Source organism: Mirounga leonina, unplaced genomic scaffold, assembly GCF_011800145.1.
Source record: "Mirounga leonina isolate KUSES-001 unplaced genomic scaffold, KU_Mleo_1.0 Mir_353, whole genome shotgun sequence".
Classification (NCBI taxonomy): Eukaryota; Metazoa; Chordata; class Mammalia; order Carnivora; family Phocidae; genus Mirounga; species Mirounga leonina.
The window spans coordinates 345,791-371,559 of NW_023270699.1; the positions used below are offsets into that span (position 1 = coordinate 345,791).

At 52.5% G+C, this 25,769-nt stretch overlaps 1 protein-coding gene across 7 annotated transcripts in view; it reads right to left on the minus strand.

Annotated features, from left to right (window-relative positions):
* The window catches only part of PCNT (pericentrin), a 125,768-nt gene that overhangs the window by 18,544 nt on the left and 81,455 nt on the right, over positions 1–25,769 (minus strand). For 6 of the 7 annotated variants that reach the window (XM_035029990.1, XM_035029991.1, XM_035029989.1 and 3 more), the window contains 14 exons: positions 24,890–25,060; positions 24,501–24,653; positions 23,398–23,490; positions 21,818–21,994; positions 20,153–20,314; positions 13,634–14,347; positions 12,736–12,838; positions 9,668–9,822; positions 6,038–6,232; positions 5,223–5,396; positions 4,283–4,466; positions 2,773–2,995; positions 2,454–2,604; positions 1,250–1,834 (listed from right to left, as the gene is read on the minus strand). In XM_035029990.1, the coding sequence (XP_034885881.1) occupies positions 1,250–1,834; positions 2,454–2,604; positions 2,773–2,995; positions 4,283–4,466; positions 5,223–5,396; positions 6,038–6,232; positions 9,668–9,822; positions 12,736–12,838; positions 13,634–14,347; positions 20,153–20,314; positions 21,818–21,994; positions 23,398–23,490; positions 24,501–24,653; positions 24,890–25,060 (3,240 nt within the window). The remainder of the gene's footprint in view (positions 1–1,249; positions 1,835–2,453; positions 2,605–2,772; positions 2,996–4,282; positions 4,467–5,222; positions 5,397–6,037; positions 6,233–9,667; positions 9,823–12,735; positions 12,839–13,633; positions 14,348–20,152; positions 20,315–21,817; positions 21,995–23,397; positions 23,491–24,500; positions 24,654–24,889; positions 25,061–25,769) is intronic. The other variant, XM_035029993.1, reaches the window with a different exon arrangement.

Here is a 25,769-nt window from a genome sequence, read left to right on the forward strand (position 1 = left end):
GAGGAGGGTCAGAGGGAGAAGCAGACTCCCCGCCGAGCAGGGAGCCCGATGTGGGACTCGATCCCGGGACTCCAGGATCATGACCTGAGCCAAAGGCAGTCGCTCAACCAACTGAGCCACCCAGGTGCCCCTAAAAATATTTTTTAAAAAAATAATTAAAAAACATTTTAAAGAAGGCAACACAAATGTCAATCCATATGAAGACACAGAATTTAATTTTCCCAGAAACAAAGGCTTCTGATTGACATAAAATGTATCTGAAAGTAACATTTTATCCAAAAAAAATAGAAGAGGAACACTTCCTAACCTGTGAGGCAAAAATCATCCAAGTATCAAAATCAAAGACACCACAACTTAAAAAACACAGACCAATATATCCCTTACGAATACAGATGCAAATCCCTTACGCAAAACCCTAGCAAACCAAATCCAGGAGTATATAAAAAACATCATCACCAAAGTCAAGTGGGATTCAGCCAAGAACGCAAGGGTAGATCCACAGATGGAACCCAATCAATAAAGGGCAAAAACATTGATTCCAAGACACCACAAGTGCAAATCCAAACTGTCTCATGACCGAAAATACAGCATACAAAGGCTGAGTGAACCAGAAGAGAGAGACTCCCGAGACGGGCAGGATGGCGTGTAAAAGTCACCCGGACAGGGACGGAAGAAGAAAGCCTACGTCTACGTGCCGGTGACATGACCTCATACACGGAAAACCACAAATACGTTAAAAAACTGAGAATAACAAACAAGTCTAAGGTTGTAAGATGCAAGCTCAATAGCAGAACCAACCGTATTGCTGTACGCCAGCCGAGGACGATCTGAAAATGAAATTAAGAGACCAATTCCACTTACAACAGCATCAGAACATCATAAAATACCTGGGCATAATTTAACAGCGCCACACTTACCACCTGAAAGCAGCAAAACGCTGTTGAAAGAAATCGAAGAGATTTCCGATTTCATGATCCGCAGAGGTAACACTGTCAAGGTGACAACCCCCCAAAGCCATCTGCAGAGTCAACGCAATCCCCCAGAATCCCAAGGACCCCGAATATCCAAGACAACCCTGAGAAAGACCGAGGTCGGAGACGCGGAAGCCTGCCACGAAGCCGTGGTGAGCGGAGGGCGGCGGAGGACAGACAGACCAGTGGGACGAAGGAGCGGAACGGGATCACGGCCCCGGGGTGCTCTCAGCCCCACGGCAGGCTGCTGGGTGGTGACGCGGCCGGCGCGCTCTCACCAGCTTCTCCTTGTCTCCCGTCGGCCGCATCTCCACGTCGGCCCGGCCTGGCCCCGTCTCCGCTCTCCTCCTCGAGTCCTCGCGTCCTTCGCGTGCGGCCAGCCTCGTGGAACTCTCCCCCTCTCTCCGCAGACCATGCCGCGGCTCCCATGCCTGGGGGGGCTCCACGGCAGGGGTCTGTGCGGCCCTTACCTCCTTCTCCCTCTCAAGCTCCGCACAGCGCTTCTGCACGTCCACCTGCTCCAGCCTGGCTTGCAGCTCCACCACGCGGGACTTCTCGTCCTTCAGCCTCCTCAGCACAGCGTGGTGTGCCGGCGGGTCCCGTGCGCCGCGGCTCAGCTGCTCCGTCAGCAGCCGCTCATGCCGTAGAGCCGCGGCCAGCTCCAGCGACCGGCCCTTCTCGGCCTCTAGGCTCCGCCGCAGCTCGGACAGCTGGCCCCGCTCCTGCGCCAGGAGCGCCTCACAGCGCGAGGCCTCGATCTGCAGCTCCTTCTGGAGGTTGTCCTTCGCCGTCTGCTCATGTTTCAGCGCAACACACAGTCGATTACTCTGAGCACACTGCTTCTCCAAGGATACTCTCAACTCCTGTGTCGGGGAAACGTCCGTCAAGAGCAGTACGGAAACAGCTCTCCCGCCCCGACTCCCGTTCCTATCCCCAGGCCAGCAACCACACCTTGTTCTACAGTACCCACAGTCCCGTCCTCACCTCACCGTCCCCTTCACGGGCGGAGCACGTTTTGGAAGCGGTGCTCCGTAAACGCACACCCACGCCCTGGGTTCACTCTCCCTCCCCGACAAGCATGACACCCCGGACGCTCAGACAGCGTCCTGCTCGGCGGAGCCACGGGCTCCGTGTGCGTGAACGACCGCTTCGCTCCGCCTGGAACGGGGGAGCACAGATCCCCTGCCGGACATGCGGCCCTCCCAGCTGCCCAACGGCACGGCAGTTCACGCACACAAGCGCCTCTGGACACAGAAGCCGGGTCACCGCCATCTGTGCGGCTGGACACACACTTCCGAGGCTGCGCTCCGGGCAGCTCGTCAGTGAGGAGGCCGCGTCCGCCTCGAGGAGCCCCGCACCCAGAGACGCCGGGGACTACGAGCACCGTCTGTCACGACGGAGATGTGGCTGCACCAGACACAGGCCCGCTTCTCCCGGCACGTGCCCGCGGGGAGGGGAGGAGGGGCCCCGCTGCCCAGGCACCTCCAGGGTCTTGGAGCTCTGGCCCTCCTTCTGCAGGTGCTGCAGATGCTCCTCCTGCAGCCGGCTCTGCAGGGCGCGCTCCTTCCCGCGCTCGCACTCCAGCTCCTGCAGGGCCGCCTTCAGGTCGCTCTCCTTACCGTCCAGCACGGACCTGTGTGGGGAGACGGGCCCACGCGGGTCACGGGCGCTCGCCCACAGTGCGCACAGACCACAGCCCGCGAGGGCCACTCTTCCACGTCCACACCGAGAGATGTGGGGACAAGTGCGTGACTTCCGCGCGTTACCCGACAGTCCGCGGCCAGGTGGGTGAGGGCCCTACCTCAGCTGGAGGACCTCCTTCTGCGCCTCACTGAGGGAGGCCAGCAGCCTCTCGTTGTCCTGCTCACGCTCCTGGAGCTCGGACCTCAAGTCTCTGACGACGGTCTGCTCCACCAGCAGGAGCTTCCGAACGCTGCTGGCTTTCTCCTGCTCTTCGTGCAGGGTTTTCTGAACTTCGCTTGCCATCCATTTCTCCCGCTCGACCTTATATGCCAGTAACTCCACTGGGGGTATGTTAGAGAACACAAGACAGCACTTCCTGTGAACCCAGCTGAGCTGTACCGGGACGGCACAAATTAAAAACAAACCAGTGTGGGGACGAGGAAGCATTCGCTCTTGGGGAAAATGACATTTCCGGGCCTACAGCCGGGACGCTGCCCCCCCCACTCCCCCCCCAACACCCTCCAGGCCTCGGGGCACCTGGAGATGCATGGGCAGAATGGCCGCACAGGCTGGAGGGCACGACATGGCTCCCCAGGGCCAGCTGCTCAGGCCTGGGGTCTGCCTGGACGCAGAAGGGCAGGCTGGGCGGAGATGGACCGTCCCCGCAGTCATCCTGAATCACAGCTTCCCCCGCGACTCTTACACTGCATGGTCCCAACAGAGACAGCCCCGACCCCAAGAGCTTCACTACAGAATTCTCCCAAAACCTAGGGAGGAAATAACCCTGGTTCTCTACAAACTCCGGAACACAGAAGGGAAGAGACACCTGCCAATCCGCCACAAGGCTGGCACTACTCCAACACCAAAACCGAAGACAAAACCACAGACCAGCACCCCTCACGCAAGCACATGCGAAGTATCAGCAAGCCCAACCCAGAAATGCTCACAAGGTAACGCAACACGACCCAAATGCAAGGTGCGCCGCTGGACGGGTCTGGCCCGCCATTTAACACCCAAAACTAGGAAGAGAAGGGGCTCTGCGAGCATGGGGCGCGGGTTCGAAGACCCCAACCGGCACCATGTGCAGGAGTGTGAGATGGAGCGCTGCCCCTGCCGCAGAGGACTGCCGCGGCCCTCCACTCACCAAAACGCTCTGGCCTAACCAGAGCGACTGGTAACAAGAGGAGGCAGGCGGGAAAAAAAATAAAATGCTTTTTATTCAAAGACAACATGAGCATCTATTAAAAAAAATCCCGAAGAGCCTAAATTAAATGTAGAAACACGTGACAGGCTGTTCAAACCCAGCACAAGCCCCAGAGATTCCCAGGCACAGTCCTGTCGGCGTCCGGCACTCACGCCGACGCAGTCCCTCCACGGCCCGCCGGGACCCTGGGCAAGGCCTCCACCCCCCCCCCCCCCCCCCCCCCCGCCCCGGTCACCTCACCCGCAGCTCTGTGAACCGAGAACTGCCAGGGCTGATGGCCCCCGTGCCCAGGGACCCAGGCAGGCTGGGACGCTGCTGGGGCCACGGCATCCAGTGCTGGGCAGCCCGCGGGGGCGAGGCTCACCTGTGCACCCCTCCCCCACAGGGGAGCACCGCGGGGCGCAGGCGTGAGGGCGGCACTCACCCTGCCTGCGCAGCTGGTGCTCCTGCTGGCTCCCACGGGCCTCCGCGCTGGTCAGCGCCGCGCACAGCTTCTGCAGCTTCTCCTGGCTCTGCAGGTGGGTCATGCGCAGCTGGGCGCGCAGAGCCTGGATCTCGGACAGCAGGCTGCTCCTGTCTGACAGGCGAAGGTGCTCCAAGGACTCCTCCTGCAGATCTCCCCAGAGGTGCGGGGGGGGGGGGGGGGGGGGGGCCCCGCCCCCCCCCCCCGGGGCCCCCCGGGGGGGGGGGGGGGGGGGGGGGGAGCAGGGTCACAGACGCGGCCACTAGCAGGCCTTGCGGCGGAGGAGCACCCCCGAGTGGGGAAACACGGGAGCCCGGAGCGCGTCCCAGGGGCGGGGAGGCCAGGCCTGGCAAGAGTGCTGACAACTCCAGGCGCAAGCAGCCCACCAAATGCAAATTCGTGCCTCCAGCTTCGCGGGCACGAGCTTGGCGACGGAGCCTCGTCCCCGACACAGTAAGAACAGACTCGCAGGAGGATACCCGTGACAAACACGTGGTCTGGAACACGGACCTCACACACCTCTCCACCAGGTCTATGCCAGAGTGACCTGCCGTGGGCCCTGCGTCCAGACTCCAGTGCTCTCTCCTACGAGAGGCCTGGTGGAAACAGTGCCGACCCCTCTGGCGCTCTGACCCTCCAACCCTGGGCTCAGCGCTCACAGCCTGGGTCAGGCCACTTAGCGCTGCTCTGTTTTCAAGGAAAGAACACAGTGAGGTTGACAAGGAGAACGAATGCACAGACGTCTCCACTTGATGGAATCATGATTAAACAGTGTTACGTTTGGACGGAGGCAGGACTTCTTCCTGGTCACTGCCACGTTCCAAGGTCAAATTGCCATGAACTGGTTCCGTCACCCTCTCTGCTGCGCGGCTCTGGGAAATAAATCAAGGCACGTGCTCACCTGCTGCTGGACCACCTTCTCTAGCCGCTCCAGCAGGGAGCTGTGGTCCCTGGGCTCAGAGCCGCAGGGCTGGGGCTGCAGCTCGGCCCTCAGCATCTCCCGCTCTTTTCCAAATGCCTCCTGCACAACCTGGAGAAATTCTCCTCTCCAGTCAAGACACATGCCGGGAGGGTCCTAAAATATTGGGACAAGGAGCTCAGTGTCCTTACAAATGCGTCCTGTAGGCTGAACCAGAAACCACCCAACAGAAGAGCAGACACAAGAGAACCCATGACTGTCCAGGGCACAAGAAGCCAGCCCTGCTGAGGGAGGAGAAGCCACCGAAGGACAGAGCACCGCCACACCACGAGGCCCAGCACGGCTGCTGCTGGCTGGCCACCTTGTCCCCTGGCAGGCCTGGGCCGGGCACTGGGGTACTGCTTCCCTGCACACCCTGTGGCCAGTAGGTCCCCTTGGATGTGGTTCAGCACCTGGCCCTCACCGAGCTGCCCTGGTTCCCTGGTTGCAGAGTGGACACTGGAACCCTGTGGGCTCAGGCCCAGCCCCCAAGCCTGCCTCCCGTCACCCACCTCGAGCAGAGCTCCACCATGTGTCCTCCTCCCACAGCCTCTCCTGCCCTAATGGGGCCGGGAACGTGCTGGCACATGGCTGGTCCCAGCAAACATGACTGAGAGGGGTGGCTGGCCAGGAACACGGCCCCCATGCCCACCGCTGACCCACCCCTTATTCCCTTTATCCCACTTATGTGGCTAAGCAACCCCCTCCAATTGCTCCTCACCCACACCTTATTCTCTTTCAGGTGGGACGCCCCGTACCTTCTCTCCCTTTTGGGGTGCTAGGTTCAGATGTCTCCGCAGGGCCGGCACCGCCTCCAAAAGGCCGGGGCCCTCCCTCGGGAAGTGCTCAAGGGGGGCACTCGGCTCGCCCTTGCTCAGGGCGCTGGGCGGCCCGCGGCACTCGGACAAGGCCAGTATGTGGTGGCTCTCGTCACACACCATCTGCAGCAAAGCCTGCAAGGGGACAAGCATTTCAAAAAGAGGGAAAACGAGCTTGAAGCTACTCATCCACCCAGTCCCCTGCCCATCACCCATGAATGCTCACCAGGGCGGCCTGCACAGCACTCCCATGACCTTTGAACCAAAGACCGAGTTCTGCGGTTCTGTAACATTCTGAACCGTCCCTCCCCCACAACCTTCAGAGGCAGCTAGGAAACCAGTTTGAAAGAGAATTTCTGGGTAGGCTACTCTAAGGACAGCCATCCCACCAGTGCCTGCACGGTGGACACCATCCCTACCACCCCTTCCTTAAGCCTGGGCGGGGCGCAGGGCAGGGCCTCGGGCCAACTTCTGAGGCCAGGTCATCAAGATGCCTTGCGATTCCCCGGCCCTTCTGGGACTGCACCTGCCACGCTCCGAGAAGGCTGCAGGGAGCCGCACAGGAGGCCTGTGCGTCCTTGGGGGTGAGGCCTGCACACTCCAATGTCTTCAGTGGGGCCCAGACATGGGGAGCAGAGGGATGGTTGCCCTGACAAGTCCCTGCATGCAGGGTCTGTGAGCACTGGAACGGGTCCTTCACGGCACCGGGACATGGGGACACACACACTGGCCACCTGTCTCCTGCCCGAAGACACAGACAGAGGAAGAAAGTGGCTTCCCCAGAACTACCCCCGGGGCAGGACCGATACAGGGTCCAAAGTAACCATCACGGGCCTCACTCCACACAAAGATTCATTCAAGGGGCATGTTATGTTTCAATCTCTGGGGAAAAAAGACTAATAGATGCCTCAAACAGGAAGTATAAAAGTAGCAATGAAGGGGTTAGCTTGGTCAGTTCAGTGTCCGACTCCTGATTTCAGCCCAGTTCATGATCTCAGGGTCCCGGGATCGAGTCCTATGTCAGGCTCTGGGCTCAGCGGGGAGTTTGTTTGAGATTCTCTCTCCCTCTGTCCCTCCCCCCACTAGCATGCGCGCACTCTCTCAGATAAATCTTAAAAAAGTTCAACACCCAAAAAACAAACAACCCAGTTAAAATGGACAGAAGGCACGAACAGACACTTTTCTGAAAAAGACATCCAGATGGTCAACAGACACATGAAAAAGTGCTCAACATCGCTCAGCATCAGGGAAATCCAAATCAAAACCTCAATGAGATCCCACGTCACACCAGTCAGAATGGCTAAAATTAACAAGTCAGGAAACGACAGATGTTGGCGGGGATGCGGAGAAAGGGGAACCCTCCTACACTGTTGGTGGGAATGCAAGCTGGTGCAGCCACTCTGGAAAACAGTATGGAGGTTCTTCAAAAAATTGAAAATAGAGCTACCCTACGACCCAGCAATTGCACTCCTGGGTATTTACCCCAAAGACACAGATGTAGTGAAAAGAAGGGCCATATGCACCCCAGGGTTCAGAGCAGCAATGTCCACAATAGCCAAACTGTGGAAAGAGCCTAGATGTCCATCAACAGATGAATGGATAAAGAAGATGCGGTATGTATACACAATGGAATATTATGCAGCCATCAGAAAGGATGAAATCTTGACATTTGCAAGGACGTAGATGGAACTGGAGGATATTATGCTAAGTGAAATAAGTCAGTCAGAGAAAAACAATTACCATATGATCTCACTGATATGCAGAATGTAAGAAACAAAACAGAGGATCATAGGGGAAGGAAGGGAAAGATAAAACAAGATGAAATCAGAGAGGGAGACAAACCATAAAAGACTCTCAAATCATAGGAAACAAACTGAGGGTTACTGGAGGGGCGGTGGGGGGATGGGGTAAGTGGGTGACGGGCATGAAGGAGGGCACGTGATGTAATGAGCCCTTGGTGTTGTATGCAACTGATGAATCACTAAACTCTACCTCTGAAACTAAAACTAATAATATACTATATGTTAACTAGAACTTAAATTTAAAAGATACATGATTAATAAATATTTTATTTTTAATGTATTTTAATGTCTTTTTCACCACCTACGGTGGGAAAATTGACATGTATAAACACATTATGACTTTTAAAAATAAATAAATAAGTAAGTAAATGTCTGGTAAAATTCCTCTGGGAGGTGGGAGAGTAGCAATGAAGAGGCTTATGACAGAGCACAATTAGCTAACTAGAAATAGGTTTTGCTAGGATTCTAATGATATGACCCAAAAAAGTGGAATACTGACATAAAAGTGCTAAAGGCCCAACTACACATTATGTTTACTTTAAAAACACTTCATTTGGGGGCGCCTGGGTGGCTCAGTCGGTTAAGCGTCTGCCTTTGGCTCAGGTCATGATCCCGGGGTCCTGGGATCGAGTCCCGCATCGGGCTCCCTGCTCCCTCTGCCCCTCCCCCACCCTGCTCATGCGCATGCTCTCTCTCAAATAAATAGATAAATAAATCTTGTAGACAGGATCGTTTCCTCTCGATGGTACCGTAACGGCAATGTAACCGGACCGCACCTATGGGGGGCACAGTGTGACATATAAACTTGTCAAGTCGCCAAGCTGTCTGTGCACCTGAAACTGGTAGAACGTCGGTGTCAACGACACTCAAAAAAAAAAAAGTTTTCTTTGGAAATGCTTTCAGTTTCACAACAGTGACACATCATTTACTTACTCAGCCAAGTCTGTGTCAGTGGTTTGACGGCGAAAGGATTTGCTAAACCGGCGAGAGAACAGGGAACCTGTGGAAAGTGCCACAGGCCGTCTGCCCCAGGTGACAGAGGTGCTAAGTAACCTCCCTGGGGGGTCACTGCACCTTAAACTCACTGTCCCGCGTCAATTAAAACCAGAACAGAGCTGTTTTAAAAGTCTGCTCCTAGCTGAGCTGCTGCATGCTGACCGTGGCTGCCCTCCTCCGGCGAGGACTCCGCTCTGCGGCCAGGTGGGCAGCACGAGAGGGTCCTCGGGGAGGCACCCGCAGGGCCAGCACAGGGGCAGCGGGCGGCTCACCCAGCGGGCCACCCCGTCTGCTCTGCGGCTCGGTCCCCTGCAGGTGCCTGGCGGAGGGCGGCCCAGTGCTGAGCACATGCCACAGACGTCTTAGGCCGAAGGTCAATCGCCAGGACCAAACAGAGGGTCGTGCGTTCTGATAGCTGAACTCAAGTCAGGAAGACTGACCCCGATTACAGCACCTGCACTGGCAGGCCCCCTGTGCACTGCGCGGCAGCAGGTGCAGGAAAAGCTGGTCCTCCTCCGGGGACCCCAGGGCCCGAGGCCCCCGCAGCCCCACCAGCCCGCCACACCAGGCTCTCACCTGCAACACCCGTCCCCACGCACCCCAGGACAGCAGCTATCTCCCTCCGGAAACACTCACACGAGACGGGAGTCCGAGCCCAGCTAGAACTGACGCAGCGGTGTGTGCGGGATGACGCACGCAACCCAATGCCACGCACCCTCCCAGCAGCCACAGCAGCTGCAGACGGAGGCACATGGCCACTGCACACCCTCACCTTCACTTGTTTCGGATGCACTTCTTTCTCCTTCATAGCTTCCAGCGGCCGTCGGAACCTTCCAGAGGTGGGAGGCGGCTCTGGAGGACTAGCAGTGGGGGTTTCGAGTCTTCCCAAACCTTGGTTTAGTATCTTTCCAAACCCCAAGCCATCACCTAAAAACACAGCACAAAGTCAGGGTCTAAACCACAGTCCTCTGGCGGCATTCCTGGGGGAGGGTCTGGGGGGGAGGGGCACTCAGCGAGAGCCAGGGGTGTGGTCAGACCCCGGCTTCCTGGTGCTGCGTGAGGCCCCAAAACACTCAGGAGAGCTACAGCCAGGGCTCCCCTCCCTGAAGGCATCGACAAACCACCGAAGAAGGCAAAATTAGTTTTACAAAACCGTAAGATGACGTAACTACACACATTAAGAAAAGGCGTATTTTGCATGTTTGGTATGTGAATACCCATGATTCCAACATAAACCTTAATGGGATCTCAGCTCATTTGTAAACAGATGCAGAGGTGGGTTTCCTCATCCCCCAAAGACAGGACCCAAGCCCGCATGGGCAGACCGATGTGGGCGGGGCCTGTATTTCCACACCCAAGGAAGGGATGGGGACAGGGCAGGGCTCCCACCGCGTGCAGAGAGAGGAGGAGGGGGACAGGAGATGCACGGTGCCATCCGCAGGGCTGTGTGCAGGCAGCAGGTCAAGCAGTAGGCATCTGGCCGGGAAAAGGTGAACACACCTGATGGGGGGTGGGTGGAGTCAAGCTCTGAGACCAGCCAGGCTGGACTGGAGAGCCCTCAAAAGTCTAGGGTTTGAGACACCAGAAACCCCTCACGGGGGGGCCTCAAAAAGGAATTCCAAACCTCTCTGAAGTACGTGGTGCGTCCCGTGCACCCCACAGCCAATGCCCAGAGGCTTGGAAAATAGAGGGAGGCATCCAGGGAAAAGCAGGATCAGCCTTTGGGGCTGCTCCGCTGACCGGCCCCGAGCACGCGTAGGAACAGGGGCTCAGAGACCCTGGCATGGCCCCTCCCAGCACAGACCTTCCAGCAAGTTGCCGAGACCACCCTGCTGAGGAGTCTAGGTTCTTAAACATGCCAAAGAATGCGCAAAAGACAGCATGAAACAGGGACTCAGAGACCGCTGGGGGAGATACAATAAAGGCAGCAAACACAAGAAAACTTCAGAAAAACCAGAATATCTTCAGAGAAGTAAGTCTCATTCGTGGAACAAGGAAGTTTCAAGAGAAAGGAACAGAGAATAAGAAAGAAGAGCTCTTAGAAGTTAAGACACAGCGGAAATGAAAACATTCACTTCCAAGCTTAAGAACTAATTTCTTAAAAGGTTCTTTAACAAATAAGAACGAAAGTACAAAGAAATGGAAACAAAGTGAGAAAACAAGAACATCAGTCCAGTGATTAACAGGAAGTACAGCAAGATGAGAGCCAGGGGGCAGTACCCCAAGGAACACTGAAGACCTATTCAGGATGAAGGACGTGCCCAGGCGCGTGGCGTCACATGGCGGCCGCGGTGCTCCGTGACACCAGGCTCTGGGACAGTGGTCAGACACTCTGGAGTCTGAAGGAATGTGACTTCTCACCTGTGAATCTGCACGAAGCCCAAACCATCAACAAACATCAGGAAGATGCAGAAGTTCTTAGAAAACCCACCTCATACGTGCGTTTTCTGCAAATGCTTCTAGAGAACACACTACTTAAAATAAGGACCACAAAGGAGGGACAAGGGGTCTGACCCAGACAGCGGAAACGGCATGTTCAGAAGATGACATGGGCAGCGCACACCCATGCTTGCGGACAGTGTGGGCAGGACCCGTGACGGAGAACAGGAGGGAGGCAATGAGAAAGGGAAACCAGCTGTCTGGGGGAGGACACTCAGTCCCAGAAGTTCTGCGGGAATCTGACAGGTGCACTCAAAACACAAACTCTGTGGTGAGGGGACAGGGCAGGATGATGGGGCCACCTTAGAAGATGGGGAAGGGAAGTATAAGAAACTGGCAGCCAGAAGTTTAAACATGTTGCTGTAATTAGCACATGTGATTTAGAAATAAATTCCGGAACAGATTTCTCAAAATTAAATGTGGGTGTCCTCAGGGAACGGTGGTTTGGAGTGGGGGCAGCTGGAAGGCACCTTGCAGAACAGCTCGATTCTTAAACCAGGCACTTACCACACGGAATAACTCAAAACTAAAATTAAAACGTTGCTGGCCCCAATGAACTTTAGTTCACTGTGGTCTAGTTTTCAAAAGCACTGAACTGAGTCAATGATGACTTTTTTAAAAAAAACCAAAACATCTCAACAGGTGAGGAACTTGTAAAAAGCCAACAATTACAGAAGGACAAGGTTAGAAGGTCACGGTTTGGCAACCATTCTAATGATGATCCAGGCGACAGTCACTCCTGGAGGCTAACGTGAGTGGGTCTGAGTCTGAGAAACAAGAGATCACAGGCATGGTCTCGTAACCCCCTGCCCAACACTAAGCAATCGAAAAGGAAAAATCGAACAAAACCTGGCTGACACCACTGCCAAGGGGTCCAAGCGGGACACTTGCAAGCCTTGTGCTGTGATGCCCTGGGAAGACCATGGCATCGATGCGGGACACCCATGCTGACGACTCTGCTCCAGATACCCAAACGAGATGCAGAACTGCTGGAAAAGGGAGGGGCTCCCTCTCGGGGCCTGCACGGCACAGCCTCCCTCCCTCCCACACTGCAGGGCCAGCAGCAAGGGACATCTGAATGCCTCGTACCAGCGCAGTACCCCCTCCTGTGAAGGGCGCCAATGGGACAAGTGGCAAAATCTAAGGAAGGTCGGTAGTTGAGATGCTGCCGTGGGCCACGGCGGACGTCCGGGTGCTGAGTGCAGGGTCTGAAGGTGCACAATTGAGTTTTCCAGAGTAACATGACCTCAGGCCTTCAGGTGCCGCTCAGCACAGAGAGGAGATGGAGGCGGGCACGGCCAGGGTGCACCAGCAAATGCCAACCTGGGGGCCCTCCATGCTGTCCTGTTCCCTGAAACCTTAAGAGGTTAAAAAAAAAAAAAAAAAAAAAGACTGACTCACTGTTTTCACTTCCATTGTTCTTTCCTTCAAACCCGAGAGGAGAGGATCTGGGCTTTTCTTGAGCATCAAGAGATGTTACGATAAAGTCTTCAACATCTTTCTCCTGTTCAAACAGGCAAGTTTTTAAATGGTCATAAAATAACAACCGATCATACCAGGGAGCTGAACTAGCCAGATGGAAACTTTCTAAGGCCTGAATTTATCATTTTTCCACACAGAACCCAAACAAGAGTGTTTCACGCTTGGGAACACACTGAAATCATGTGCTTCTAAGAATTTAAACCCACCAAATATCTCAGATTAAAAAAACTTCTGTGGTAGCATGATGGGGATATGGGTATCTCAAATATCATGCTCCCTGAAACTTGTTTTTTATTTTCTCGAACCCAGGATATGCAAAATCTCAACATTATTCCGTAAGAAAAGATACAGTCTAACTCAAAAATAATTTTTTAAATTAATTAGCATTATATGTAGAGCCTATTAAGTATGAACTACAACTGAAAACAAATTTAGAAAAGACACTCTAGACAAAGAACCTGAATGAAAACTACACACGAAGGCGGGTTTGTGACTATGCCTCTCGCGGGCTAGTGAGCGCACGGAGGCCGGGCCTGAGTATCTGAGTGGGACTGGTGCGAGGCACATATTTTTAGGAATAACCGAAGTCCTCCAACTATTTGTATTACAACCGACTGGGGCTGGTGCTGCAGAAAGCGGGCTGACCGGGGGCTGTCAGCTGTGTGCCCACGCCGGGGCCCGGCCCCACCAGCAGGTGAACCAACAATGGCTGCAATTATGATCCTGCAGCTGCTGCACACACATTTCCACGGGGACACTCGGGGCCCTGGGCACCCACGGACAGCAAGCCAGGGCAGCATCCGGGAAGACCACTTACCACAGCCATCCGCTGCACATGTTGGTCAGCGGAGGGCGCTCTGTCTGCAGCCAGTGGAGACTCTGCCCACCTGGAGGCCTTTCCTGCTGCTGAGCCGCCCAGGGACCAAAGCAGCTCCAAATGGTCAGCCTGGACCGAGGCACTGGTCCTGTCCTGCAGGGAGGCGTCCAAGCTCAGGGCGTCCGAGCATGGTGTCAGGGGCAGGCTGGGCACAGGCTCACGAGTGGAGTCCTTCCTGACAACCTCCGGGGAGCTCCAGGAGGACAGATCCACTGCCCTGAGTGTGTTCTTCAAGGGCCCAGGCCCCTCCGTATGGGTTAGGTCATGGCAGCCAGCATGGAAGCCTGCTTGTAAACAAAGTGATCCGTCCTGCAAGTCAACCTCATCTTCCATGGCAACATTTGACATTTCATTTTTTATCAGTGGATCCTGACTTCCACTAAGGTCAATTAGATCACACGTGGTTTTGTCGCTATGAAATGCATCCACAAGAGGCGATTTGCCAGTTCCTTCACTGTGACTAGAACTATCACTCGAACTATTTTCTAAAGCATGTGAAGATGCCACCAGCTGCTGATGTTTGAAATCCTCTGTCTCGATGTTCTGGAAGTTCACAGAATACACCAGACGGTTCAACTTTTCTTGAAGCTCTTTCACCTGACTTATGAGACCAACTTTCCACAGCTGACAATCTTCCAGTAGTTTTTCCTTATTCTGCAGGTAAAAGGGACATGCATAAAGTAAAATAATTGAATTACACATGGTCACGTCTGTCTGTCTGGTATTTATAAGCCAACTTCAGAGGCTGTCTGAGCAGTTAAGAATGAGCCTCCATGAGGAGCCCTGGGGTGGAGATTTTAAGCTTTTTCAATTCCAGGAAAGACAGACTCACAGCTGAGAGCCCTCTGCCTACATGGTGACTGCTGCAGAGGACTCTGGGAAGTAGGCAGAGCAGGAAGCACCAGGAACCCGTCTCCCACCTGGGCACCAACTGCGCTGGCAGAACCGTGCCTGCCCTATACAACTCTGGAGTCTGCCCAAGGCTTGCAACTTGCGGGGGGTGCAGGGCTTGGGGGTAAACTGCAGCCAATCTGGACACTCTCAGCTCCTCGCACAGGAGCAGTTACCCATCCCTGGACCCCCAGCCCCTTGGCAGGCTGGCGTGCACCCTTTCCTGGAGCATCTTGCACATGATGTGTGCGAGCCACGGTGGGCAAAAGGGGCTGTCCCACAAATACCGGGCACATGTGCTCTGACTGCCGCTCCAGGCCACTGAGGAGCAAAGTGGTGTGAAGCCTGTGGCAGCCCCTCCCCCTCTGGCTGAAGTGACCTCCGGGGGCTTTAAAGGGCCAATGCCCTTTTTCCCACCACAGCATTCTTCTTTTTGTGGAGAACTTAAAAACCAGAACACTCAAAAACAACTGCATATATAGAGGAAATGAGAAAGTGACTGTGAGTGCCCAGGTAAAGGTGCAGACGAAGAAAATATGTGAGATGACCTGAAGTTGATACTTCAAGCTGATCCTCGGCACAGAGACCATTAAAAAAATAAATAAATAAATAAAATGGAAAAATAACAAAAACCAGCAAGCTATGAGGAAGGAGGAGATACAGATTTCCAAACTGACATTGTTAGACTCAAATGTTCAGTGTTCAAAATCAAACCACAAGAAAAAGTACCCCAAGGCATACAAGGAAATGGGAAAGTATGGCCCATTCAAAGGAAAAAAGCAAATCCAAAGGAACTGTCCCTGAAAAAGATCCAATGTCAGATCTACTAGTCAAAGATGTTACAACAATGGTCTTAAAGACATTCGAGGAACTAAAGGAAGATGTGGAGAAGGTCAAGAAAATGATGTGTGAACAAAGTAGAAATATCAATGGAGACAATCTAAAGGAACCAAAAAGAAACTGTGGAGCTGAAAAGCACAATAATTTAAAAATTCACAAAAGGGATTGATTCAAAGGCAGATTTGAGAAGGTGAAAGAATGAACTGAACTTAAAGACAGAATAATGGAAATGATCATTTCTGAGGGGAAAAAAAAGAAAAAGAGATTGACAAAAGTGAATTCAGACTACGGGACGTGTGGGACACCGGCAAGCAGACCAACATACGCATTGTGGGAGTCCCAGAAGAGGAGAGAAAGGCGGCTGAGAAACTATTTGAGGACATAATGACTGAAACTTCCCCGAATTGATGAAAGACACAAATATAAACATCCAAGAAACTCAACATATCCCAAAAAAGATGAACTCAAAGAGACTCACACCAAGATACGTTATAATCAAACGTATAAAAGCTAAAGGCTCTGAGTGACTTGTCACATACAAGGACCCTCATAGCATCACCAACAGATTCCTCTTCAGAAACTGGAGGCCGGAGAACAGCCAGTCAGTATATTCAAAGTGCTAAGAGAAAAAAACAGTCAACTACAAATCCAATATTCAGCAAAACTGTCCTTTAAGAGTGAGGAAGAAATTACGATATTCCCAGATCAGTAACAGCTACAGGAGTTTGTGACCACTCTACATGCCCTGCCAGAAACGCTCAAGGGAGTCCTGCAGGGTGTCATGAAAGGTTGCCGGACGGTAACTCAAGGTCACGTGGTGAAATAAAGCGCTCAGTAAGGTAAGTGCACGCACAAGAAAAGCCAGTGCGTTAGACTGAACACCTGAAACTGACATAACACTGTGGGCCAAAATACTTGAATTTTTTAAAAAGCTTGTGCTGTCAGGACAGTGGTGTGCAACTCCACATTTTGTTTTCATCATGATTTAAAAGACACACTTGTTAAAAATAGTCTAAAAGTTAGCTTGTTAAGTTTGTAACTCCATGTTTTTTCTACATAACAAGAAATTAATGGATTTAAAACAATCATTAGTTTTAGGTTTTGAGGCACAAAAGTATAAAAATGTGCTTGTGACATCAAAAACCAAAAGGGGTAGGGGAGAGCTGTAAAGGAACAGTTTTTATAGTTAAGCTGGTATAAATTCAAACCACAGTGTTATAATTCTGGGTGCTAAACGTAATCCCTAACATAACCACACACACAAAAATAGCTATAGTGTGTACACAAAGAGAAATGAGAAAGGAATTTAAACATCTCAGTATAAAATGCCAACTAAGCACAAGAGAATACAGTAATGCAGGAAATTAGAACCAAAAAAAAGCTATTAGGCATATAGGAAGCAAAGAGCAAAATGACAAAAAAATATACCTCCTTATCTGCAATTACTTTAAATGTAAATGGATTAATCTTTCCCATCAAAGAGGGAGAACGGCAGAATGCATAAAAGCACATGATCCTGGGGAGCCTGGGGGGCTCAGTCTGTTCAGCATCTGACTCTTGATTTCAGCTCAGGTCATGATCTCAGGGTTGTGAGATCGAAAGCCCCACTTCAGGCTCCCGCTCAGTGGGGAGTCTCCTTCATTCTCTGCCTCTTCCCCCCCTTTTATGCTCGCATGCTCTCTCTCTAATAAATTAATAAAACTGTTAAAAGAAAAAAAAGACAGAAGCAGAGGAATGCCTCCTGACTCATGGTATGAGTCCAGCAGTACCTTGATACTAAAGCTAGAAAAAGACACTACAAAAATGAAAACTGTAGACCAATATCCCCTATGAACATTGATGCAAAAATTCTAAAATACTAGCAAAATGAATTCAATACCATATTAAAAGGATTATACACTCTAACCAAATGGCGTTTATTCCTGGAATGCAAAGATAGTTCAATATAGGAAAACCAATCTACATAATACACCACATTAGCAAAATGAAGGGGAAAAAAATCACATGATTGTCTCAACTGGTGCAGAAAACGCATCTAACAAAGTTCAACACCCTTTCACTACAGACATTCAACATACTAAAAGAAAACTACCTTAACATATAAACCCATACATGAAAAACATATGGCGCACATCATACGCAGTGGTGATGGACTGAAAAGATTTTCCTCTAACACCAGGAACAAAGCAAGAATGCCTGCTTTCACCACTTCTCTTCAACACAGTACTGGAAGTTCTAGCCAGAGCAATTAGGCAAAAAAAAGAAATAAAATGTGTCTCAATTGGAAAGGAAGAAGTAAAATTATCTATGTTCCAAGATAATATGATTGTGTATGTGCAAAACAAGGATTCCATTAAAAAAAAAACCTATTAGAATTAATAAATCAATTCAGCAAAGTCACAGGATACAAAGTCAACATATAAAAATCAGTTGCATTTCTACACACCAACAATGAGCGATCGGAAAAAGAAACAAAGGAAACAATTCCATTACAATAGCAACAAAAAAGAAGAAAATGATTAAGAATTTGCTGTACCAAGGAGATGAAAGTTTTGTACAATGAAACTATAAAACGTTGCTGAGACAAATTAGGGAAGACAAATAAATGGAAGCATATTTCACATTTAGGATTGAAAGACCTAAGACTGTTAAGATGTCAATACTAACAGCCATCTACAGATTCAATACAATCTCTATCAAAATTCTAAGGACGTTTTTTGCAGAAACAGAAAAACCCACCCTAAAATTCAAAGAGTCAAAACAATCTTGAAAAAGAACAAAACTGGAGGACTTGTGTAACTATTTCATGTCAAAACTTATAATCAAGCTACAGTAATCAAAACAGTTGGTACTGGTGGGGGGCTCAGTCAGTTAAGCAGCTGCCTTTGGCTCAGGTCATGATCCTGGAGTCCCAGGATCGAGCCCCATGTCAGGCTCCCTGCTCAGCGGGGAGTCTGCTTCTCCCTCTGTCTCTGCTCTCCCCTGGGCTTGTGCTCTCTCACCTGCTCACTCTCTCCAATAAATAAAATCTTTAAAAAAAAAAAAAGTTAAGATGTGGGGCACCTGGCTGACTCAGTGGGTTGAGTGTGCGACTCTTGATCTTGGGGTTGTGAGCTCAAGCCCTACGTTGGGTGTAGAGACCACTTAACAAAAAAATAAAATCTTTTTTTTTCTTTTTAAAGATTTGTTTTTCCATTTGAGAGAGAGAGATAAAAAAAAAAAACATGCATGAGTGGGAGGGGCAGAGGGAGAGGAAGAGAGAATCCCCAACAGACTCTGCACTGAGCAGCCCGACACCGGGCTCGATCTCACCACCCTGAGATCACGACCTGAGCTGAAACCAAGACTCAGAAGCTCAACCAACTGTGCCATCCAGGCGCCCCAAAAATAAAATCTTTTAAAAAAAGGAAAGTGCTTAAAATATAACTCTTAGATTATATATATTTTACCACATGCACAAAAGAGGCAACTGTCATTTCTGTGGTAATTCACTGAGAACATAAGCATTTTTTTTTAAAGGGAAAAAGGGCCTGGAAGATTCTATATGCAAACACTGAAAAATATAAAATTGTGGGGTGCCTGGCTGGCTCAGTTGGAAGAGCGTGTGACTCTTGATCTTAGGATCACAAGTTCAAGCCACACATTGGGTGTAGAGATCACTTAAATAAAAACTAAAAAAAAATAAATAAATAAAATCGTGATTTATGGAATGAATCTGCAATTTCCTTACCACTGTATAACTTCTAAGAATTTGGCAATCAGCTCATAATCACAAGGCTGAGCTTTCTCTCAAGAATTCAAACAAATGTTCTTATCCCAAGGGCGGTGAGAGAAGTTTGCTGCAGTTACAAAGAATTAACTGTCCTGTGGGGATCTGATAAACCTATAAAACCAGACTCAGGCATCTTCTACCAAAACCGCAGGCACGGTCCATGCACGCACTCTGAAACCACCTGTAGAATTCAGAACCTTCTCACTTTACAACAGGAATGTGGTGCGTACGGCACATCACGGGAGAGGTCCCGGGAGGGGAGAACTGTGTTACAGGTTCCACGGTTCCACTGCCAAACTGTGCAGTGTCCACAGCAGCAGGGTCACTGGAGGCTCAAGAGAGCTGTAGACCGAAGCACTTTGCCACTGCGCTTAGGAACCCTCCAGACCAGCCAGCCACCTTAGATTCTCAGAACATCCCGACCCTGCAACACTTGATGCAGTGTTCCCAACTCACGAGAAGAAAAGCCAGCTCTCCTGCTGCTGCCTTCCTGGTGGTCAGAATTTTCAAACTGCTGCCTCCCAGATTACCGTGCTCTTCTCTGCTGGGAGCACAAGGCAAAATACGCAGGAAAACCCTGAGGTTCAAAAAATGCCGTGAGCCTTTCAAAGTAACAGATGCTGGTGACAAAGGCCTTGAGCCACAGTGCAGCTGTGTGGGCAACTTGTCCTCGCATGAAAACCCTAGAGACAGGGCTTAGAGCCCGGTTAAATCCTACTTGTATCATTACCAGACAAGTAACCGATTGCTCATTTCCCCAGGCTGAAAAGACCACGGGACATGTGCATTTCTAGAGAACACCTAAATAAAACGTGTAGGAAATTTCAGAACAGATCCGAAGAGACGACTATAAGAACACAACAGAGCTGCTGTCTGAGGTAACATGCATGTCACCTCTGCAAAAATGTCAGCGACGTCTCTGCCCACGCAGCAGCACCAGCCATGTGCCCAAGTACCTTCATCCTTCCTGGCCCTTTGCCATGGTCCTCCATTCTCAAGGGCATCTCGTTCTTCACCAAGAGCAGCTCAGACTCCATCACGCTATCTTGTTTGTGCACACCCGGGTGGTTTAACGACACCGGGGCTTCGGCAGGCTGCAGATCACCATTCACTGCACTCTACGGTAAGCGGAGAAAACAACAACAATGCTCGTGAAGATAAAGCTGAAGGCACCAGAAAGTCTGATGTGCACTGAGCCCAGTCCCTGGGCTGCCTCGGACTCCCCAGAGCTCTGGAGCTGGACCCCGAGGCAATGTCCCCATTTCCTACATCATGAAGAACATCAGACCAGAGCTGTGCCCAAAGTCCTGCTGCCTGCTCACTGCTGCTGCAGGTGAGGACGAGCTCCCGGCCTGGGGCTCCCAGGACACGGCACCAGCTGGGCCACCCCACAAAGCACGGGCCAACAGGAGCTGCTCGCAGCCTGGACATGGCACAGGGCAGCAGGCAGCGAACCCCAACTTCTACTCGAAACCAAAGTGCAGCATGTCCCAAAACGAAATGAGCTTACCATGTTTTACACAGGAAATCAGTGTTAAAAAAAATAGAGCAACTGGTTAGAACTCAGGAAAATCCAGGGAGCCTGTGTAACACAAAGCCATCTCATCCAATGTTCCCAGTCACAGGACTCTGAAAACCTTGAATAACTTACGACAGTCAGTTTAAAGCTGTATGAAATAGTGAAACCCCCGGTGCGATTTCACCGTGTACACCACGTTCTGAGACTTGAGGTTCCACGGACCCTAATGCACCCTACCGCAGCAAGAGCCTCCCCACAGAAACCGCACCCCCCGCTGCCTACCACAGGAAGGACACGCTTTCAAATTTAAAGAGGAAAGAGGAGGCACAGTAAGTTCTCGAGAGAACCTCCAACCCCCTGATCTAGCCCCAGTGCTCGGCCACCTGTGGCCTGGGTCAGGGCCTCTTAGGGGGTCTCCCGGTGTATGCCCCCACTCCCCCAGCACGCCGCAGCTCCCTATGCACAGACGCTTCACCTCCGGCAAACCAGCAAGAGGGGGCCTCTGACATGGCCATGGGGGCCTGCTGGCCACATCCTGCTGTGACTCTTCGTCACACGCGGCCTCCTCAGCCCTGGGGCCCCGTCCCTGGAGCTACCCTCCACGCGAGGGTGCAGCCTGGGCCCCACACGCCTGCCGCTTGCCCAGCCCCTTCTGGCAGCTCAGGAACCGCTGGTTCCGCACCTGCAGCTGGCCGCTGAGGCGGACACACTGCGCTCGGAGCCCCTGCAGCTTCGGGGGCTCATGCTCAGCGGCCAGGACGAGGCAGAAGCGGGAGAAGGCCATTACGATGGTCTCCAGCTCAGCAGAGTGGGCCAATTCCTGCTGTTTCAGAGCGTCACTCGCTAAGTCCCTTTCTGCGACCTTGGCCTCCTTTGCCTGTAGGGCAGCTCTGAAGGCGTGGATCTGGGAAGCCAAGCCCTGGACCTCAGCCTCCCGGAGGGCCACGCTGCACTCCAGCTCAGCCCGCTGCCTCGCGGCGGCCTCCTCTGCAGCCCGCAAGTGCTGCGGCAGGGCCTCCAGGGGGAGCCACTGACCCACGGCCCCCGCCGCCGCCGCCCATGCCTCGGGCCCCACGGCGGGGTCGCCCAGCAGCCCGCTAACCTCGGCCCCGGGCACCGTGGGCCCCCCGCGCGAGAGCTCTCTCTGCAGCCTCTCGATGACTTCGTGGAGCTGCTCCACCTCCTCTGCCTTCTCTCTCTGCAGGCGTTGCTGGTTGTCTCGCAAGTTCTCAATGATGGATCTCAGCTCCTCGATCTCTGAGCTTCTGTCACACAGGACCTGAGGAAAAAGCACATTCAGGTGCGAAAAACACGTTTCACCTTCAGAACGTCCCTCCTCAGCTTGCCAGGACTTCACAGCTGTGGGAGCGTTTACTTCTTGCAAACACCCAGATGCTGCCCCCAGCTCCGTCAGGCGCACAGCCGCCGCCTCACCGCCTGCCCGGACACCTGGGTACACGCTGTGCGTCCCCTGCCGCGGTGGGCAGCGCAAACTGGCCGCTTCCCCGCGGCACCTCCACACGAATGCCACCACCTGCAGAGCGTGCGCTTGCTCAATGCTGAACGGGATAAATTACAGACAGAAATCACTAACAGGAGATTCTGGGGGTCGTTCCGACACGAGAGTAAGAGTGAAGTAAGGAAACCAGGCTCGGGGCCGAGCCAGGCGCTTGCGCTGTGCCACCCCAGACCGCGGAGTGTGCGGTCACTCGTGCCCTGAACGCCGTCCCCAACGACTGTAAGGAAAGAACCCTTGTGATACATACTTTGAAGATAACACAACTGAAGCCCAGACGTTAAGTGTCCAGTAAAGACTGCAGAGACAGGAAACGGAAAATCCGACTGAAACGGTATCGCCAGGGCTCCGAACTCCATTCCGCCAGACTGTACCACCAACAGCGACAAGCCCACGGATGCTCCAGTTAACAACCCTCAGCCCATTTCTTACAGTCCAATGTTCACTTCCTAATAACTGAGGCTTTCTAACAATTCTTGGTTTCACTAGTACCACTGAACGCCCTTAAGCTCAAAATCCAATCTGGCCAATCCTGAACACAAAAGTAAGAGAACAGGTGAATTTTTGGTTGTGACTTAGACGGCGTCAGCGGGCCACGGCACACACATCTGCCACATCTACGCGCTGTGTCCTGAACGGGACAGTTAGCAAAGGGAACTCTGGCGGGGGCGGCGAGCCCCTTGGCCAGCCCGTGTGCACTGCATGGCCGGACCACTGCCAGGACTCTCCAGAGTGACTCTGCACTCGCTGCACTAAGGACACGGGATGAAAAAGCACCACAAACCAGCCTCAATCACAACACAGACATAACCTAGCACGTGAAGGTCTCCGACGGGTCCTCTGGGTTACAGGGCAGATGGGGCGGGCGAGGCCGGCGAGGGTCAACACTGGTTGCCCGAAAAAGGACAACTGCAGAGGCCGGGAACTGAGAACACGGGTGGACACGCAGGCCAAGAGCACGCACGTCTGGTCCCCCTCTGGCTGAGGCGGTTCCTTACAACGCGGGACACTGCGGGGGTGACGAGGCCTGAGTGCCAGGCACCCCCAGGGCAGCCAGCAGGGTGCACGCGACCCAGCAGCGGTGTCGCAGGGGGCGCCTGTCCCTCAATGAGCGCAGTTCCGGTGCACAACCATGGTCTGGAGCGTCCAGCCCCGGAAAGGCCTACCTCGCTGAGAGCGCCACCTTCCATCCCAGCCAGCTGCGCCTCGAGCTGTTCGCTCACACACATGATCTCTTTTTCTTTGTTTTGCAGAAACTCCTGTGGAAATACAATAACCACGCCAACAAAACGGGACTTGGGGGTAGACCCTGATCTGGCAGACGGGAAGCACCCCAACAAGCCGCAGCGTTAAAGACTAACTCAATCTGGAAACGGTTCCCCGTTTACTACTGACCAGGGAGGGAGTCCCACCAGGAAGACGCCTGCTGCCTGGGGTTGGCCTGAAACCCCGTTTCCACTGAGGTCACACACACAGCCTGGGAGCGTCCCCATGAACCCCACACCCTGAGTGTCTTCCAGCGCCTTCAGTTCACGCACCGACAGCTGCCGGGGTGCCACAGGCGAGGGCTTGGCCCTAAGGCCGTTTCTTTACAACTTGTTCTCCACTAAAGCACATTTAAGGTAACAGAAGATTTAAAAACAGAGTTTTGGGGGGCGCCTGGGCAGCTCAGTCGGTTAAGCGCCCGACTCTCGATCTCAGCTCAGGTCATGGTCTTGGGGTCATGAGGTTGAGCCCCATGTCGGGCTCTGCGCTCATCGGGAGTCTGCTCGATTCTCTCCTTCTGCCCCCCACACCCACTCTATAATCAATCAATCGATCTCTTTTTCATCCTGCTCTTAGCAAAGATTAACAATGAGCAGCTATTTAATAAAAGTCACCTCTTCTAGATCAGGGTACCCTTTAATGACCCAAATTAGGTCAAAGGTGACGATTTATTTCCTCTTCACAGTTTCTGCCATCAGGCAGCTGCGTCTCTCCTGCAGCGTGAGTCCCACAAGCGTCCTCTAAGACGGGGCTCCCAGAGCCACAAGCAGGACGTGGAGGATGGCGCCCGAGGGACGCAGCACCAAGGCGGCTCTGGGCTCCGCCCCGCGGTGCACCTTCCAGAGCCGCCCCAGCACAGAAGGCAGGCACCTCCCAAAACGGTGGCGGAGGGCCATCCTCGGTCTTCACAACATCTGCACCGCGACCCACGGGCCCCGGGCCGGCTGTAGCACGGACGTAACCAACATGAACTCAAGTGTCTGGGTGGGTCTCCCCGGTTTACCTTCAAGCTGGCGTTCTCCTCTTGAAGTTCCCGCACTCTGACGGCAGCACGGCTGCTCTCTGCGTCTAATTTCAAGTTCAGATGCAGTACTTCGTCGCTCTTACTTACTAAGTCATCTTTAATCTTTCCTAATTGTTCTTTTAAGTCCAAAACCTTTCATTGAAACAGAAAATATTAAAGGTTATCTAATATTCTAAATCACTCAGTAATTATTAAAATTACTTTAAAACATTTAAAAGCACCGGCCACGCAGAATTATTAACGCTTCGTAATTGTTAACATCACGCAGTACAGAATATGGCAGGCACGACCACCTCCCAGATCAGGCGGGTGTCCTGCCCTCACCAGCAGCCCGAGCAGATGGAGCCTTCGGAGCCCCCGACACTTGCCTCGCTGTCCCGCTGCTGGAGCGCCCTCTGCGCCGCCTCCAGCTGGGCTTCCGGGCCCTCAGGACAGCTGCCTGCAGGAGGCACAGGGCATCTGCCCTCATCGAGTTTAGACTGCAGCGTGGACACCAGCAGCAAGTTACTCATCTGCTGCTCCCGTAATGCCTCTTTATCCTGACAGAAAAGAGAAAGGGGGGGAGATTTATTTTAGGTAAGTATTTTAGGAATCGGGGGCCTCAAACTGTGATGTGAGTGCACAGTGTCCTCAGATCCTCCTGGCGCTCAGCCGAGCAGGCCTGTGCATGCCAGACGTGTGATCCAGACCAGCCGTGCCCCAGAGCAGAGATCCACCTGGTGAAAGACGTGATCCAGACAGAGAGCCGCACTGTGTGCCTGTGATTCCTCCGATAATTATTCAAGAAGATGCAAAATAGTCTCTAGACTACTGGCTATTACAGAAAAAAAGGTAAAGAGCTTGCCCAAGAATAGGGTAACAGCTGACAATGACATTGTCCATCTGTACGATGCACATTAACATCTCATTAAAAGTTTTCAAAGAACATTTACTATGAAAAAATCAGTCACAACAAATTGAGTGAAGAAGTTACATAAGTGGTTCAACTTTGTGGAAGGGAAAAAGGCATTTTCTATACCTGTAGCATCTAATAAGCTCAAGAAATGTTTACTGAGAGAAAGAGGGAGGGATGGAGGAGGGAGAAAAGATGGAGGGAGGAGAGATGGAGGGAGCAGAGGTGGGGGAGAGGGAGGAGGGGTGAAGGGAGGAGGCATGGAGGGAGCAGAGATGGAGGTAAGAGGGAGGAGGGATGGAGGGAGCAGAGGTGGAGGGAGGAGGGAGCAGAGGTGGAGGGAGGAGGGATGGAGG